This window comes from Homalodisca vitripennis, chromosome X (assembly GCF_021130785.1).
Source record: "Homalodisca vitripennis isolate AUS2020 chromosome X, UT_GWSS_2.1, whole genome shotgun sequence".
NCBI classification, from domain to species: domain Eukaryota; kingdom Metazoa; phylum Arthropoda; class Insecta; order Hemiptera; family Cicadellidae; genus Homalodisca; species Homalodisca vitripennis.
In genome coordinates, this window is record NC_060215.1 from 117,846,109 (window position 1) to 117,865,151 (window position 19,043).

At 34.7% G+C, this 19,043-nt stretch overlaps 1 protein-coding gene across 1 annotated transcript in view; it reads left to right on the plus strand.

Moving 5' to 3' along the window:
• LOC124369836 (TBC1 domain family member 5) overlaps window positions 1–19,043 on the plus strand; it is a 68,244-nt gene that overhangs the window by 25,040 nt on the left and 24,161 nt on the right. Inside the window, exons 7-8 of the mRNA XM_046827965.1 lie at window positions 407–509; window positions 18,465–18,586. Coding sequence (XP_046683921.1) covers window positions 407–509; window positions 18,465–18,586 — 225 coding nt within the window. The remainder of the gene's footprint in view (window positions 1–406; window positions 510–18,464; window positions 18,587–19,043) is intronic.

Below are 19,043 nucleotides of genomic sequence, written 5' to 3' on the forward strand. Positions count from 1 at the left end.
TGGGTAAGATTGATTGATTTATATTAAAACGTATAAACCATAAAAGAAAGCCTATTAGTACACTAGAATAGAGAAATAGAAAATAGAACTTCTAATCTTTAATTTCAAAACATTTCCAATAATTCTTATTAATTAAATTCTAATAGTAAGTTTTACAGTAATATTTACAATTTTTTGATCAAAGTTCAGACACCAAATCAATTATATTACTTGCCCAGACATATACATATAATAAATGTATGCTAAAAATGTGTTCCTAGACTAACCTTCAAATTTAAGAAAAAATTATTGTTTAGTTTATAATAAGTGTAACTTAATAAATATTTATTTTCTAGGTTTATTAATCTAGATAAAGTAATGATACACACTCATATGTTATTTAAATACTATTTGTTTTTATTTGCAGTGCAGTATTTGCAAAAGTGATGTTTGCTATTCAAGGATCATACCAGATCTCAAATGTAGAGCCTTCCAATACTGGCTACTTTCCTACTAACTCTACACCCACTGTGAGTACTGTCAACAATACTCTTTGCATCTAAAATTACATAAATGTATTAGTATCAGGAAACCAGAATAGATTTAAATTTGAACCTTTTTAAAATTTTACATTTGTACTAAAGGGCATTCTGCCCCGTCCACAACTATGTGGAAAGGATTGTAAACCACACATGCGTTGATTAAGTTTATTGGTGAGGTTTTAGATTGCTTTGAAGGAAGGAACCTTGCTGCGGTCAACTTCTGTGATCTCAGCAAGGCCTATGGTTGTGTTTCTCATGAGATACTTCTAAACAAGTTGTAGTACTATCATGTAAAAAAGCAATCTTTGCAAATTTTCAAATCCTATCTACATGATCGTGAACAGAATGCCACTTTTAACAAACTTTATTCCACTTGTCTGGGTGTCTCTTGTGGTGTGCCACAGGGTTCTGTCCTTGGACTTGGACCTGGTTATGATTAATGACCTAGGTGAGAATGTGCCATCAAAACTTGTATGCTGATGACACCATTATCATAAACAAGCATTTAAGTTGCAGCCAAGCATTGGAAAACTCAAAATTAAATTTAAAAAATTAGCATAAAATTGGTTGGCTGCAAATCAATTGGTCTTAAATGAAGAAAAACAAGTACTTTTATATTTGGCACAAAACAAATCTAATACCAATTTTCCAACATTTCTGGGTTTAACCCTTGGTCAAAGTCTTTGTTGGAATCAACATATTATTGGCCTCATAAAGAAACTCTGTCAGAGTATTTTTGCTCTGAAGCGCCTTAGTGGTGAATTACATAAGGACAGTCTATGACAGGCTTAATTTGGGCTGTTTCAGACCCATATTAATTATGGTCTAATTGTCTGGGGTGGTGCATCACTATCACAGGAAATATTTGTAATACAAAAAAAGCTGTAAGAGTCATAGCAGAAGGTACCAAACTTGAACATTGTAGAGAATTATTTAGAAACCTCAGAATTAATACTTTGTTTTCTCTCGACATTATTGAATGTTTGTTATATTTAAGTTCCTTGAGAAAGTTTAATTAAGAAATAAAATACATTCTTATGTACTATACTAGATTAACTAGGTTTAGTTGTCTTGTTAATGTACCATCCCATAGGTCAAACAAAAGTGTTAAAAGTCATTTGATCATGTCCTGCAAGTTATTCAATAAAATTCCTCTAACACTGTAAGGCAGTTAAGCTACTTTAAGTTTAAGAACAAGATTAGTCAATTTGTCTTAAACAAGCATTTTACTCAATTAGTGTGTTTGTATCTGAATAATGGACTGAAGAAGACGTCTTGTCATAAATCCCAATGTTACCTATTCTTGTGACTTGCCTTATATATTTGTAATGAAATGTCTCTTTGGTGAATAAATATTCTATTCTATTCGAAACCACGTGTTCTACTTATTTCCATGGCTGCGTGGTATGCAGTAACAAAATTAATGTCAAAGATATTAGTGGAATTAACACTTGTTTCATAATAATATATAGGTATTGGAATGTGTTATTCAATTGCATGGGATTTATGGCAACAGGAATTGGAGCTAGGTATACACTACTCTAGCCGCAAGACCAATAATTATAATAATAATATTAATAATGGTGATGGCTTCATTTACGGAGAGTGTTTTGTCACCTGTGGGTCAATACTAAACTGCAGGTAGCTGTATTGAAGCTTGTTTGCTCTAGTAGCCAATGTTGCAGCATGCACTATTATGAGTTAAGGAAGGATCATTAACGTGCTAATGCTAGATTGCTATTGGGTTGCCTATTAATGATTGTAGTGTAATTGGCATAGAGGACAACATCCACAGGTACAGACTTACTCAAATCATTTATCATGAAGATAAAAGTAGAGGGCCAAGTACTGAGCCCTGAGAGACACAACAATTTATATCTAGGCTGCTTGATTCTATATTGTTACTTACCACATACAGTTTGTGAATTTTCAGGTAACTTTGGAATATTTTTATGGCAGGTCCTTCAATTTTATAATGCTGAAGTTTATCTACTAAAAGATCATGTGACACAGTCAAAGGCATTGCTTAGGTAGAAAAAAGTGACAGCAGCAAGTTCCTTTTCCTCAAAGCAGCCTGGAATCTGTTCAACCAATTTTATTAAGGCATTGGTTGTAGAAATACCTGTTCTAAAACCAAATTGTGACTAACAGATCAACTGTTAGACTCCATGTAGTGCATAAGCTTTTTACGATTATAATTTCCAATACCCTAGATAAAACAGGAACAATTACAATAGGTTATAGTTGTTAAGTTGATCTTTTTTGCCTTTTTTAAGAACAGAATCACCTTTGCAACTTTTAAAATATTTGGAAATTTATCTTGTTGCCTTGTTGTATTGTTTGTACATGTTGTGCTTTACCATTTCAACATTTTCCGTTTAACCGGGATTTTCGTTATGTCGGATCGGCTACAGACCCGGCTAGACCGACTTAACGAGGTTGCACTGTATAGAGCGAAGATGAAGATCACCAACAAATACCATCTTTATCTAACAACCTTGAGTCTATTTAAATATAAAATAATACAAGAAACATCCCAAGATTAAAATTATTCAACAAAGAAGATACTGACTGGGTGACTTCATTCTAGACAACACCAGGACATCGGTATATCCAATTAATATTGATGTTTATTAAACCAGCAAATACATACATCAACATATTCATTTATTCAAGAATAACTGCCTAGAAGGCCCCAAAACTCTCAAAAGTAATATTTAGTTTATAAAAGTAATTAATACATTGACAACCTGGATAGTGAAGTCAGAACCAAGTCACAGTTTACACCTATATCACTCCAGCACAGCACAGCAGCCAGGCAGACAAGTGTGTCATTGTCTGGGAGTGTTGACTCAAGAGCTGTGGACATACACACAGTGAACTGACCTTTGACACTGTCACTCAAAGCAGTACTGTTTATTAGTGTATTTGATATTATTTCTCTTGTGACATACACTGTATTACTCTAGCTACTACTTATTACAAATTGACAAATAAATAAATTCTCATAATCATTCTCATGTAAACATCATTGAAATAAAGAAGCAGCTTTTATCTACACTGACTACAGCAATCAGGCAAAACTAGAATAAAATTCTTATACCACTTTATCCATCAAGACAACACTAATCAGGCAATGCTAGAATAAACTGTGTATTTTTTAATTTACTTAAATCTCAACAACAGACCAAAGCAATCAGTCAAAGCTTCACAAAAACAATATTCACAACAATTCTATTCTTAAAGAAATTATAAAATGTCCAAATTTCCATAGAAAATAATTCTTAAAATTGTGACATCATGACAAATTTAATTTAGGCTTTGAGCAGTTTTCATCATTCCATTTTTAAGGTCAATCAACACTTTAAGATTTGTTAATAGAATAAATTCAGTTTCCAGCAAAACTAAAAAAGTATTTCTTTATTTCTCCCTAGCGTTGCAATTAGCTTAAACATTATTGTTAACTTGCTTAAAATTCTATTTGAATTAAGATGTCTGAATTTATTATTGGAATTAAACAAATACAAATTTCATAAGATTTTTATATTTCAGCTTCTGGGGTGGGGTTTTCTTCAGGCCCTCTGGTAGCAGGTTGAAAATTTTTGCTCCAATGTATGATGGTTTTTTGCTGTACATGCTGAGGTGATGAGGAGGCAGGGCAAAGTCTGAGGCATGTCTAGTGTAGTATTGATGGATGTGTCTATGTCTCAGTTGTTGTGTGGAGACTGTGTGTATAATGACCTCTTGTATGTAGAGTGCCACTACTGTGAGGATCTTTAACTCGACAAATGCTATTCGGCAGCTTTCTCTTTGCTCAAGCCCTGCAAGGCACCCTATAACTCTCTTTTGTTGAGTAAGGACTATTTCAAGATTTGCTGTGGTGGTTCCATCCCATGTAGCTATGCTGTATCTTAGGTGGGATTCAAGAAAAGCAAACTATGCAGTTCTTGTTGACTCTGGGGTGCTTATTTGCTTGAGTCTGCGAATCAGGTAAGCACCTGCACTGATCTTGCAGCTGGTCTGTGTGTGGTTTCCATGAGATGCTGGAGTCGATTATGATGCCAAGGTGCTTGGTGTTAGTTTTATACTCCAGTACATTTATTCTTCCAGTTGTATTTTTATTTTTAGTGTTAAAGACTATTTGAACTATTATTGTCATTGGGGATTAAGTCATTGGGAGCACAGTATTCTTTCCTCAAATTGATAGCTGCTTCAGTGTTAGTAGTCAGTAACTCATTTTCTTTTTCTGCAAGTGTGACAACTGTATCATCTGCGTACTTGATAGTTGCTATCTAATCGCCGATGAGTCCGGACCGCTTATCTACAACATCCCGTCTTATCTGATTACACGATTCAGCCTGCCTAGTTGAGGTTATACCTGTCGTTAATTTATTTTTCATATTGTTATCTTTATAAACCTTTTTTTTATTACAATGTCGGAAAGGTGTGATAAGTGTGAAACCGTTTTTCTTGCTAATGACGTTATAGCCAAGTGCGTTGAGTGCAAACGTTCATTTCACCCCGCGTGTTCGCGTGCTGGTTCGTCGCAAAATTTCACGAAAGGCAAACATAAGTCTTGGAAGTGTGACACATTTTTTGAAGAAAACGCCTCTTTGTCTTCTATTCGTAGCAACGAATAAATGGATATTAAGAAATACATGGCCGATCTCCTTCAGTCTCTAAAAAAAGACATTAATAAAAACACAGATGATAAAATCAAAACTGTTTTAGAATCCGTTAACTGTTTATCGGCTGAGCTGAAAAACTTGCAGTGTAGTGTTACTGAGTTACAGAATTCTCACCAGAAGATGGAAGATCGCTGTGACGACCTCGAAACAACGAACAACAAATTGAAAGAGGAGGTGCGAGATTTACACCTTCAGCTGCAAGACATCGAGCAGCATTCACGCTCAGCCAACATAGAGATTATCGGGCTTCCAGGAACACACGGGGAAGATATATATTATTGCCTACAAAAGATCGCTCACGCCATTAATGTCCCCTTCAAGAGAGAAGACTTCTCTATTGCCCACCGGCTGCGCCTGTACTCTAAAAAGCATGTCCACCCGCCGATAATCGCGCAGTTCGTCTCTAGGAAGATGAGGGAAGAATGGTTGACGGCTGCAAAAAGAACGAGAAATCTAAACGCTTCTGACATTGACTCAGCGCTGAACAACAGCCCAGTGTTCATCAACGAACATTTAACTGCGCATAACAAGGCAATTCTCGGGCGAGCACGGAGACTACAGCGAGAGAAGAAGATTAGTTTTGCCGGTTTCTTTAACGGGAAGATCCTTGTCAAGGTGGCTGAGGGTGCTGAGACCAAACGAATCACTGCGCTTGCTGATCTAGACAAATTTGATAAATGAACACTATTCAGGCACAAGGTACACTGTTTAATGTATTACTATGGTTTATTGAAATAAGTCGTTGAGAGAAAATTTTTGTTATGTTTAAATTATTTATTTGGGTACAACAGTAACACTTATACTACTTACATATAATACGTGTCTACCTAATTTAAAAACGTATTCTTTATTATATTCATCAAATAATGTTCATATTGTTCATATGTTACATTCATCAAATAATCAAATTATGTTTACTAGCTTGTTGTTTAAAAGCCTCACTGTAACAAATTGTATTAATATAAATTTTAGTCAACCGTTTTAGTTTATTAAATATGTTTATTAATATGGCACACAAATAGGATATTATTTTAGTTTTTTATTTTTTCGAGATCAGCAGAAGTTTGAATTGTTTTCCACTATGAACAGCTATTATACCAATATTTTAATGAATTCTCAATGTTCAATTTTATTTTTATAAAGTGTATTGACAGAAATACTGTACATAATACATGTTTACATAATATACACATTAATACGTTAGTCTTAACGATATATATTACAGATTTTTTTTACAAAAGCTTGAATGCAATCAATTACATTATTTCATAAGTATTTTTTTCTTCCAATGTACATTTACGTTTATTACAGATAAAGTAGTCAAGCAACTTTCGTTATAATCTATGTTTTAGTTATACCTCATTATAAAATGTGGGTGTATATGTATGTGTATGTAGGCATATGTGTGTGCATGTGGATGTATGTGTGTCCGCGTATGTGTGTGCATGTGGATGTATGTGTGTCCGCGTATGTGTGTGCATGTGGATGTATGTGTGTACGAGTGTATGCGTATATGTGTGTCAATTACATATATGTAAAGGAGGCTTAATTTATAATTTTATCGATATAAGTATAATTTTTGTTTTTGTTCTTAATGCATGTCTATATAATGCATACGACAATCAATTGTTATAATGTGTGTGTGTGTGTGTGTTTTGTATTACATATTTCTCCTTTTGTCAGAAAATTATAAAGTTTGCACAGTTATTTAGTGTTGTTTCTTTCATTGTATAAAATCGTTTTTTCGCAACAGAAGTAATCAAATCAGTTATCTTAATTTAATTTAAGTATAAATGTAATTATCTATCATGAAGTAGTTTGATAATAATATTATAAACATTGTTTAAGAATTCCTGTATGTTGTTCTAGCCCTTAAATATCTATACAGTTAAATAATCATTTTTGTCTAGTTTTAGTAAAATGAAATTATGTGCCTACCTAAATAGATTTGTTAGCACGCTAAGAATTTAATGTACAAGGTGTTAGTTTAATTATACTTTTAATTTTAGAATTTTGTGCTATTTGTAACCTCACTACTATTTTATTGATCGCACATTCATATCATAACTGTTTATTATTATTATTATTTTTTATATCTCTTAATTTTTATTACGTATAATACTCTGTAAAGGTTAATGAGTCCTCAACTGGGTGGGTGGTCTATGCCGAGGGTCCTGCTCATGAATGGGGAAGATGACGACTGTTCAAATGTAAACCATTGTTTAGAATTATATAATATGCAACAAATTAGTAATTTTTTTCTTAGTCAGGAATGCTATGAAAGCCTAAAAATATTTTTTGGTAATATCCAAAGTTATTGTAAAAATTTTAACGAACTTTTAGTATATCTGAATAATATTCCACGCTTGGACATAGTTGTTCTGACTGAATGTTGGTTAAGAGAGGGTGAGGAGGGAGAGGTTTTGGAGGGGTTTGACATTGTACTGACGAACAAACAACGTAACAGAAATGATGGTGTTATCATTTACTTCAATAAACGTTTATCAGCTACTGCCTCACAAGTAACACTTGGTGACGTCTACGACATTAACTTAGAATTCAATTACTGCAACAAAACCTTTTACATACTTGCCCTATACCGTACCTTTGACAGTGACTTGGAATGTTTCTTAACTGAACTAGAAAATTATTGTAATCGTTTAGATAAGAGCAAGATGGGAATTATTTTGGGTGACATTAACATCGATTTACTTAAGAATACTTCAACATGCGACAGATACTTAAACTGCTTACTGGGATCGGGATTTGTTCAATGTATAGATAAACCAACTAGAGTGATTAATAACTGCTCATCATGTCTGGATCACATATTTCTACGTTACTATGACATGTACAATCAGCTGTGCTCCAGACTAGCGTGAGTGACCACTACAGTACTGGTCTGACTATCACTGCCACTGCCACATCGCCTCACAATGACAACCTTACTGACGACTCTACTACACAATACTACACTGATAAGCATCTGCTCGGCCGTAATCTCGCTCACTTGAACTGGGAACCTGTTTTGAGTTGCCAGGATATCACAATATGCGCTAAACAATTTGAAAATACAATATCTGATCTTATTAAAACTTCCTCAAAACCTTTAAATAACTATTCCACACGCTCAAAAAAATTAAAACCATGGATTACACCCGATTTGGTCAAATTGATTCGCATTAGAGACAAAATAAGTAACAAATTTTAAAAACAACCCTTTAATAATGATCTCTATCACTTTTTTCGTACATTCAGACACAATTTAAGTAAATCTCTTAAACAATCCAAAAAACTATATTACAAAACTAAACTGAAAATTATCAAAACAACCCCAAAATGTTCTGGTCTATCGTAAATGAGCTTGCTGGTAAAATTAAGAAGAGAGATTCTTTTCCGATCCATAAAGTTTTACCGGATACTCCGTATATATCTCATGGTTTGTGTAAAGAAGTAGCTAATGATTTTAACTCCTTTTTCTCCGTGGTTGGACACAATCTGGCTAGTGCCATCGATTCAAGTGGGGACCCGGTTTTGAGTGATGCGGATTACAGACAGAACACCGTGTTCACATTGACCACTGTTACTGAACTTGATGTAATACGGCACGCGACTGGACTGCGTGGGGGATCCGCCCCTGGACGTGACGGTGTCTCGGCTGATATGTTAAAAGACAATATTTATATCTTCTCTAAGCCCCTTCTGCATTTAATAAATTTAAGTATTTCTTCTGGCATTTTCCCGGATATCTTTAAAATCGCTAAGGTCATTCCCTTGCATAAAGGAGATAGCTTCTTAGATAAAAATAATTTCCGCCCCATCAGCCTTTTGAGTGTATTCTCCAAGATCCTTGAGCGTATAGTTAAAGAACAATTAGTTTCCTATCTTTCTAGCAATCAAATCTTGTGCGAGTGTCAGTATGGGTTCAGAGAGGACAGGAACATTTCTGATGCTCTTTTTGATGTCAACAGACAAATCAATGATGCTATATCTGACAACTTGTGCATTATTTTAATATTTCTTGATTTGAGGAAGGCCTTTGACAGCATTGATAGAAATAGGCTGCTCCTTAAATTGGAGGCCACTGGAGTTCGGGGTACTTCCGGTGGACTACGGGGTGGTTCAGGGCAGTACGCTCGGCCCAATTCTGTTTTTGATTTATATTAACAATATCTCTAAATTGAATTTATATGGCAATCCTTTTTTATTTGCTGATGATAGCTTAATTTTAATAAAAGGTAGCGATTGGGGTGATGCCCGTTCTAACGCTCTACATGACCTCATGGTCTTAAAAAAATGGTTTAACCAAAACATTCTTTCATTAAATACATCAAAGATTAAGTTTATGCCCATCTCTCTCCGAGAGACCACAGACTATGCCCTCGGCGACCTCGTGGTTCATAATTGTGGCAGTTACAATAATGATCTTTGTTCGTGTGAAACTATTGAAAATGTATCGTCTTATAAATATTTGGGTGTATTCTTTGACAAGCGTTTAAAATGGTCTGCACATGTTGAATATGTAAAAAAGAGAGCAAGGAAATATATATTTGCGTTTAAACATTTAAGTGAAATTTTAAATGAAAAAGAAATCAAACTTGCTTACTTTGCCTATGCCCAATCGTTGTTCTCGTTTGGAATAATAGCCTGGGGTGGAGCATATAAAACTCTTTTATAGCCACTGCAAGTGGTTCAGAAGGCAATCTTAAAAGCCGGTTTCAAAAAATCTAGGAGATACCCAACTGACACTTTATATCAAGAAACTGCCATTCTATCAATTCGAAAAAATCTTCATTAAAACACTTCTTGTTCACATTTATAAACATTTTTATACAATTTTCTCTACAACTTCACATTCTCATAACACACGATATTCACGGAATATTGGTGTCGCATCAATGCAAATCAGTAAATCCTTCTCATCTACAAATTCTCTTTATATATCCCATCTTGTGTATAGAAATATCTGTAAATACTTTCCAGACAACCAAATATTCACCTCACCTTCAATACTTACATGTAAGAAACGTTCGAATGAATGGCTGTATCTTATCAGCGCGGAGGAGGCCGAGGCAGTTATCACTGCTGACTACAGAAGGACCTGACTTTTGACCCTGCCTTCCCCCCTCTTGATGTCCCTTCAACAGCACTGATGCCTTTAGATGGACTTTTCCTATTTTATACTTTTATTTTTTTTTTTTTCATAACAGTTCGTAAAGAAATCTGCTAGTAATGTGTTAGGTTGCTCTGCAGGTAGACTTTTTGATCCTTAAAATACACCACTCCTTAATTTTGTTTTCCTTCTCTTTAAATATTTCCTTTAAACTATTTGTAGTACTTACGCTGATAAATTTCAATGCCGTATTATGTAGATACACGAGCGTGCACGTGTGTGTGTGTATTGATGTTATAATATGATAATTAATCACCAGATTAAATTCGTCCAAAATCTCCAGGGAAGCAACTCGAGCCTACACACAGGCTTTTCCGCCCATGTAGGTTCATTTCCTAGGCCACTTTAAATTTGATGTGTATAATATTTTTATGTATAATGTTGTTATGTAAACATTTAACTAGTATAGTAACAAGACAATATAAATTTAATAGTAAATTTGCACGCATGTAAATATTGTTTGGAAATAAATTATGATTCAATTCAATTCAAAACTTTTCTATTTTACAGGGTCCTTGCAGATGAGTTGGCAGGTAGTTTGTTAGTAGAAGAAATAATACTGGTCCCAAGACTGAGTCTTGCGGTACCCCTTGCTTTACTTTAGTTTAGAGTGGGCCCTTTCTGTTGTATCACCAACAGTGTGCCGCAGCTCAATGAGTTGTTTTCTGTCACTCAGATAGCAGATGAACCAGTTTGCTGATTTTCCAGCTATGCCCAGGGCTTTCATTATTCTGATTAGACAGTCATGACTTAGGCAATCAAAAGCCTTGGTGAAGTTCAGAAAAAGACTAGTAACTGCACAGCCCTCCTCCAGCCTGTCCAGGATGTACTCGACAAGCTGTATCAGGGCAGTGGTCGTCGATTTGCTCTTAAGGAATCCGTGCTGTTGGTGTGTAAGCAGTTTCTTGCGGTTGAGATAGTGCAGGAGTTGTTCCATTACAATTTTTTCAATTATTTTGAAAAATTTGGTATGAGGGAGATGGGGCGATAGCTATTTAATTATTAATTTCTGTTGTTGGTCCTTTCTTGTATTTGCGATAAACATTGAGATTTTAAGTAGGTCAGGGAAGATTCCTTGCTGAAGTGATTTATTTACAATGTTTGTCAGTGGCACAGTTAGTTCTTTTTTGCAGTTTTTTGTTAGATTGGCGGATATGTCATCTATGCCTGAGGAGGTTTTTGGTTTCAAATTGTCTATAACTTTTTGGACTCGGTTTGCTGCTATTGGTTGAAATTGAAATTTACTATTTGTTATTGGTGCTATGTAATTGGTATTATTGCTTTGGTTAATGTTGTTGTTTTGAAGTGTCTTTTCTGCTATGTTTGCTTTTTTGTTGTTAAGTGATTGTTAAAATAATTTGCTATTTCTACTGGGTCTTCTACGGTATTTCCATTGACTTTCAGTTTAAGTTGGTTAATTGACTTAGCCGCAGCTCCCTTTGCAGCATTTATCACTTGCCAAAGTGCTTTTGATTTATTATCTGATGTGTTTATATGGTTATAATTTTGTTGATTTTGCTATGTTTTTAGTTTAAGATCGTAATCCTTTTCTTTGTCGCCGTGGCTTTTTTATCTTCATCTCGTCCTGTGCAGAGTTTGTGTTCCAGAGCTGTTAGATACACACCTTCCAGTTTGCTACATTCACCATCCCAGCACTGTCTTGTTGAACAGCGTTTCTGTAATGATTTTGTGAATGGACAGGCAATGTCAAGACAAGTTTGTATTGTAGTGTGAAATACATTGTAGGCTAGATTGACATCCTCTGCTAAGAAGACCTTTTCCCAGTTTTGGTTGTTTAACAATGATTTGAATAGTTCAGTAGCATTTTAATGAAGTTATCTTTGTTTTATTTATTTTGTTTGTTTGTTTTTAGTCAAGTTCAATACAGCTAGTTGTGCAGTGTGGTCTGAGAGACCTATCGTTATAACTGTTGTGTGGATCCTGTTGGGGGTTCTATGTTCGTACAAATCCAGTCTATTGATGTTGAGGTTAAGTGGGTTATTCGGGTTGGCATGAGCTTTTGTCTTGATATGTTGTAGTATGATAAAAAGTTTTCCAATTTTGTATTCTCGTCATTTGCCAGGAGGTTGTTGATGTTTATATCACCCATGAGTACTATGGATTTGTTTTTTTTGGAGAGGCTGGTCAATAATACCTGTAAGAGTGTCAATTGTGATGTCTAGGTTGGCATGTGGTGGTCTGTAAACACCTAGTATCAGCAGGGTTTCAGTTTTATTTCAGCTAATATTACTTCACAGAGGAGCTCAGAGGTCTCACCACTTATGTGTAGAAGTCTTACCAGATCTTGTAGGCCTAGTTTTACATAGGCTGCCACTCCTCCCTTTTTGTGGTTTTCTTCTACATTAGTCACCAATGGGGGAGTAGCCGGGTATGCAGGTACTTTCTAGGTTCTCTTTGGACAGTCCATGTTCAGTGACAACTAATTATTATGTCTGGGTTTTGTTCAGAGAGAAAGTGGAAGAGCATTTCTATTTTATTTTGCAGGGTGTTTATATTTTTATGAGCAATTTTTAGTTGTGTTAATGTGTTTTTGGTGTTTGCTTTAGGGCTGATATTCATTTCATCTTTTTGAAGGTTGGGTTTAGAATCATTTGACTTGTTGTTATTGTTTTGTACTTTGATTATTTTGGTTCTGCCACATCTAAAAAATGAGTTTGGTATGTTGGTGCTGGTTTGATAGTTAGTGTGGGAAGGAGGAAAATGTGGTGTATGAGACAAGTTGATCTGCACTGTGTTGTGGGTAGGCATCATCTTTTGATACTTTGTGAGATTGTTGATTAAAAGCCTCAATGCTTTCTTCCGGATTGCTTATCTTGGCAGTTATTGGTGGATACCTTTTATTACACTGTTGATGATGATCAGGTTGTGGGATAGGTTTGGATTCTTTTCCTGTAGATCAGGCATTTATGTTGGTTTCAGAGCTCTTGGATGATGAATTCAATACGATTGAGTAGAGGTTTCAAAAATGTTTTGCTTGTAAAGAGACGCTGAAAACGTTTTCTTTTTATACCTGTGCTTTTTTGTTTGTTCTGGCTTGTGCTACCTTTTCGAGGCATGTTGTGAATGGGGATGTTTAGGCTGGTGGCAGGGATAGCTTTGTGCACAGAGGTCAGAGTCTTTCCATCTGCCTTTGCAGTTTTCCCAGTATTTCTTCCCAGGTGTGCTGAGAAATGGGTTTACTTTGTGCTTGGTCTGAGTTCCAGTTGCAATAAGTACTTTAGGGGATAATGGTTTACAACTGTCTTCCTATATTTTTTATTTGATGAATATTTAGTTACAAGGTTTTTCATTACATTTTCTATATTGTCCAGTCTGGTTTTAAATGTAGAGATTTCAAGTAGGATCTATGATAATGTGATTGGACTCAAAGAACTTTGATTTCATATTGATGTTTGAGTTGAAGTGTCCTTTGATTCAAATTTTGTATAGGTTTTATTCACTAATCTTTCTTTGTTTTTTGGCTTGAGAGTGAAAATAGTTTTGTTTAAGATGTTTATTTTCTTTCTGTAAGTGTTTAATTATATTTTATTTTTTTATGGTTCCTTCTTTTTCTTCATAAATCTTTCAAAGGTTTTTTCAAGTTCATTTATTAACTGTTTTTCTTTTTTAAGTTGGTATTCCATTTCATTTATCTGGCCCTACCAAAATGTTATATTTATAAAGAATTTCTTCGTTATTAGCCTCTAGATTTTCAGTTTGCTCTTCATAACTTGTAGAATTAGTATTTTTTAGATCTGCGTCTTCCTTCAATAGTTTAGAATTGATTACTTTAATTTTAAGCAATTCCTGGTTTAAAGTGATATTTTCCACCAATACAGCATTACCGAGCTCTGCTGCCAAAGTCAGAGAGCGTATAAAGAAGCTCAGTAGCGTATAAAGAAAAGATTGCAGAAACTTTAAATACTGGCAAATATACAGTTTTAAATGAAGACCCGAGTGATTCATTTGAATGCAAAGTAGCAAACACTTTAAGAAAACACAAAGAATTTTTTTCAGATAAATTTAGATCTAAATTAACTCCTTACCACTCCAAAATCCCCCATATGTATGGCCTTCCCAAAATCCACAAACCTACCATCCCTCTCCAGCCCATCATTAGTTCTCGTGATTCACCTTGCAGGGAATTGTCTTAAGTCCTCTTGGACATCTTAACGCCATTGGTAGGAAAAACTGACTCATCAAAAATTCCAGGGATTTTGTAGAGAAGTCAAAATCCCTAAAGTTGACTGAAACTGACAAACTAGTAAGTTTTGATGTTGAAAGTCTATTGACAAATGTACCAGTTCCAGAAACTCTCGGAATTATTAAATTACGCCTCAAAGAAGACCAAACATTAAAGGATAGAACTAAACTTCCCGTGTCAGTAATTATGGAACTGTTAGAACTATGCACTCAATGTAATTATTTTGAGTTAGAGGGTAAAATTTACCGTTAAGATGAGGGGATGGCAATGGGTTCTCCACTGTCTCCTATTTTCGCCAATATCTTTATGGAGGAATTTGAGTGAAAAGCTTTGGCTTCAGCTCAGTTCAAACCGAAGATTTGGTGGAGGTATGTGGATGATACCTTTGTTATTTTTTCTCATGGAGACATTGAATTAAATAAATTTTTGAATCACATTAATAGTATTTCTCCTTCCATCCGTCTCACAATGGAAGTGGAAGTCCAAAACAAGATTCCCTTTTTGGATGTGTGTGTATTAAGAGATAGGGATGTCCTTAATACAACTGTTTTTCGAAAGATAACACACACAAGAAAATATTTAAATTATCAATCCAACCATAAAAAATCTGTCAAAGAAGGAGTAACCTACTCGTTGTTTGATAGAGCAAAGAGCTTGTGCTCAGATATAAAGAGGAATATAAGAAAGTAAAATCGGATCTTAGAAGCAATGGATACCCTCAATTAGTAATAAATAAGTGCAAACGAACCAGAAGAATCATTCCTGAGTCAGAAAAACAGAATTGTGATAAATTTGCGTTTATGTCAATCCCTTATGTGCCGGGATTATCAGAGAAACTTAGAAGAGTAGGTAGAAAGTACAACATTAGAACCGCGTTTAAAACACACAACACTCTAAGACAAAGTCTCGTAAAAACTAAACCAAAAAATGGCACACAGGATTCCAAAAACTGTGTTTACAGTATAAAATGTAGTTGCAGTAGGGAATACATAGGTGAGACAAAAAGACCACTAAACGTAAGGATAAAAGAGCACAAAGAAAACACGAGAAAGGGTCTTACAGAAAAGTCAAAAATTGCACAACATTGTTGGTCCGAAGACCATCATATGAATTAGGATGAAGCCAACATAATACATCGGGAACCACATTTCTTCAAAAGGAAATTAATTGAGGCAACATACATTAAATTGGCAGACCAACCAATCAATCAACCATCAGTCGAGATTAGGCTGCATTGGTTGCAAATTCTAAAAAGTGAACTAAAGAGAAAACCAAAAGTATCAAATGGATCAGATATTTGTAATAAACCAATGCGGAGTCACAATATGGTTTTAAGAAGTTCATCTCGCATGAACCAATAATAACGAAAGGGCCCATTTCTGTCCCCCTTCCTTTTTATTTCCGCCATCTTGTTTTTGTCTGCCGTGACGATTACCATTGGTTAGTGCCTTCTGGTCAGTCATAGGTGGTTAGTAGACGAATGAAGACGTATTGTGACCTGTATTCCGTAGTTCAGTTTTAATGATTAGTGTTGTGTATAGTTTTTATTAAGTGCATGTTTATAGAGTTAGTGAAGTTGACAAACAACATGGTGGTTGTGATTCCTGACTTAGGCGTGCCACAACGCTTTGGTAAGATTTGTTTATTTTAACCTAGTTTTTAATTATGTATTAGGTTAGTTCTTTACCTGAAGAAGAGATCAGATTGCAGATCTCGAAACGTAGTATTACTGATTTCTTGTTTCACTGAACGATGGCAAATGTCCGGAAAAATCCTGTTCCCTTCAAAAGTCAGAGAAATGTCAGGGTCGGGTTTTTCTGCAGTTTCCAAATTGCCAAGTTTTTCTTTTACTAGTTCTTCAAGATCCAGTTGAGATGATTTGATCTCAAATCAAGATCGTGTTGGTTTCATTTTTTGTAGGATTGTATATTAGTGGGGTCCCATAAATGTTGCCCTGGTTTTTTGGACTGTTACTAGCAGCATTTCCTTCTAGATTAGGAGAGTTCTGGTGAGCATTTCTTTTAGGCGGTAGGGTTGATGACTGCTTAGCAATGTCTTTATTATCAGGTGCTGATAATGGTTTTTTTTATTATTATAACAGGTTCTGCTAGTTGAAAAGAAAGTTTCTTTCTTAGAAGGATCAGCTGTGGGGGTTTCGGTCATATTTTCCTTAATGAATTCTTCAGTTTCTTTTAAGGCAGAGTTGAATTTTTCGTTTTTAATATTGTTGGTCTTTGGTACTACATGTATTGATTTATTATATATTAGTATATTATATATTATTATTATTATTATATTGTTTTATATATATATATATATATATATATATATATATATATATATATATATATATATATATATTACGAGTATATTGTGTTTTGCTGCAATTTTTGCTGTTGTTTTATTCCCGAAGAATTTGATGTGGTGTTTTATAGGTTTTTTCATTTCATTAAAGACTACTTACTTCATGACTGCCGGCCAGTGTACATGACCCTTTACTTTGGCAGAGACCACTTCCCCTGATAAGGAGATATTTTCTGAAGTAATTTTGAGTTTGTTTGGTTTCAATTAATATAATTATGGAATGGACTTGATTTCTTGGTAGTCCACTGTGATTTTAAGGATTTTTCAAACTTCTCTGGTCAATTGAAAAACTTAGCCAGGTTGTCAATAGATCAGTTTTGTAAATGTTGTTCTTGACTGCCTAAATGCATAGTATTGAAACACAGACATAGAGACATTATTTGACACAGTCAAGTTGTGGGAGGAAAAAAGAACCTAAGCATGTAATTTTAGTAATTAAATATTTTCCGCTTTATAATCTATTTTTGGAATGAAGCAAAAATATTGTGCCATCAACTGGATTTGATCCAGGAACCTTCCAGGTGACAAATCAGAGCTCTACTGCTGAGCTATCTTGCTATGTTTATATTGATCAGTAAAACTGCATACTGCCTCATTCCATTGATTAGCTAGTGAAAAAAACCTGTTATCAGTGGAAAACCTCATTTATGCCCAGTCCCTATGTCAAAAAGGAAAACATCACTGATAGCTGTCTAATGTCTGTTTACAAACTTTCTTCTTTTTGAAAACAATTGTTTTAGTGTGGTTCTATTTATTAAATATATTTTATAAAACAAGACCAGTGCTTGAACCTTTTTTATAGGTTACTTTTTGTTGCAAAATATTAAAGTCTGTTTAATAAAATTTAGTTAGTCTAAAACTTAAAACCTGATTACTGAGAACTCCGCCACCATGTCAGTCTTGAATTTGAGTAGAGTATCATTAAGCATATTAAAATATTTAAAAAAACTTATTACAAAATTAAATAACTGTACACAATTGCCACATGTTGAACCACTACATGACCACATATTACTTTGCACAGATCTCAAGAACTTATACTGTCATCCTCCCATTGTGGATAAAGCCGTCAAACACGTGTCAACGTACAGCAAAAAATAATGTTTGGTTGCTGTGACACCCAGTTTCGTATCAGATAACATGCAACCAAGAACAATGAATAGAATGCAGCTGTTTTCTGAAGTTCAGTTAATACTATAACAGTTAATAACATCAGTTCATGACAGAGGACAAAAAAACTTTGATTGCAACATTTGCCATCATACATGTGTGGTGTTTTTTACTGATTGGGATTTCCCATAACACACGTGGGAAGGATTAAGAATGATCTTCATTTGGGGTTATTAAACAATCCTGCATTTTATTGCAAACATTTACATCACTATTATTTAAGCCTGCAATCCCATACTTTTTCTAATTGAATCAACCTATGAAAGGCAAAAGCTGTTTTGGAAAGGTACGTAAAGAATGAATAATATTAATCAAGATTTAATAAGGGTAAATGTGATTGACAGAGTCCCGTGAGTGAGGTGTTGAATCAGCTAGACTGGATCAAGGAACATCTTTTGGCTCCTTTAGATCCTGAGTTGCATCAGCACCTTCAGCAGATGGATGTCACCCTGGCTTTGTTCGGCATGTGAGTACTACACACTGCCTGTTTTACTGTAGTATAGGTGGTTGGAGCCTGTTACCGTGCTTGAAGCAACATCTGTCAAGTAACAAGTGTAGTTACTCTAGATGGGCGACTGGAGTGTTAATAACTGTCTTTACAAGTAGCCTTGATGTATCTCTGAATGTTACCATCAATGTGATGCTCATCTCCAAGTTGAGTGTAAGGGAATGTCCACCTGGCTAAAATTACTTACATGTGATACCAAATGCAATTGATTCCTCAATACACTCATGTAGCAATTGAGTGTTTTACACATTTTCATAATTACCTTAACTTTTTACAGTTGCATTTACTGTTCTAGTTGTTATGTACGGTTTTAGATCCCCTTTGAGATTTACGTAATATTGAGAATTATTCTCCGTATATGAATAAAATGCAAAAATACATTTATAATTACAGTCCCACGGCACTAAGATAATGT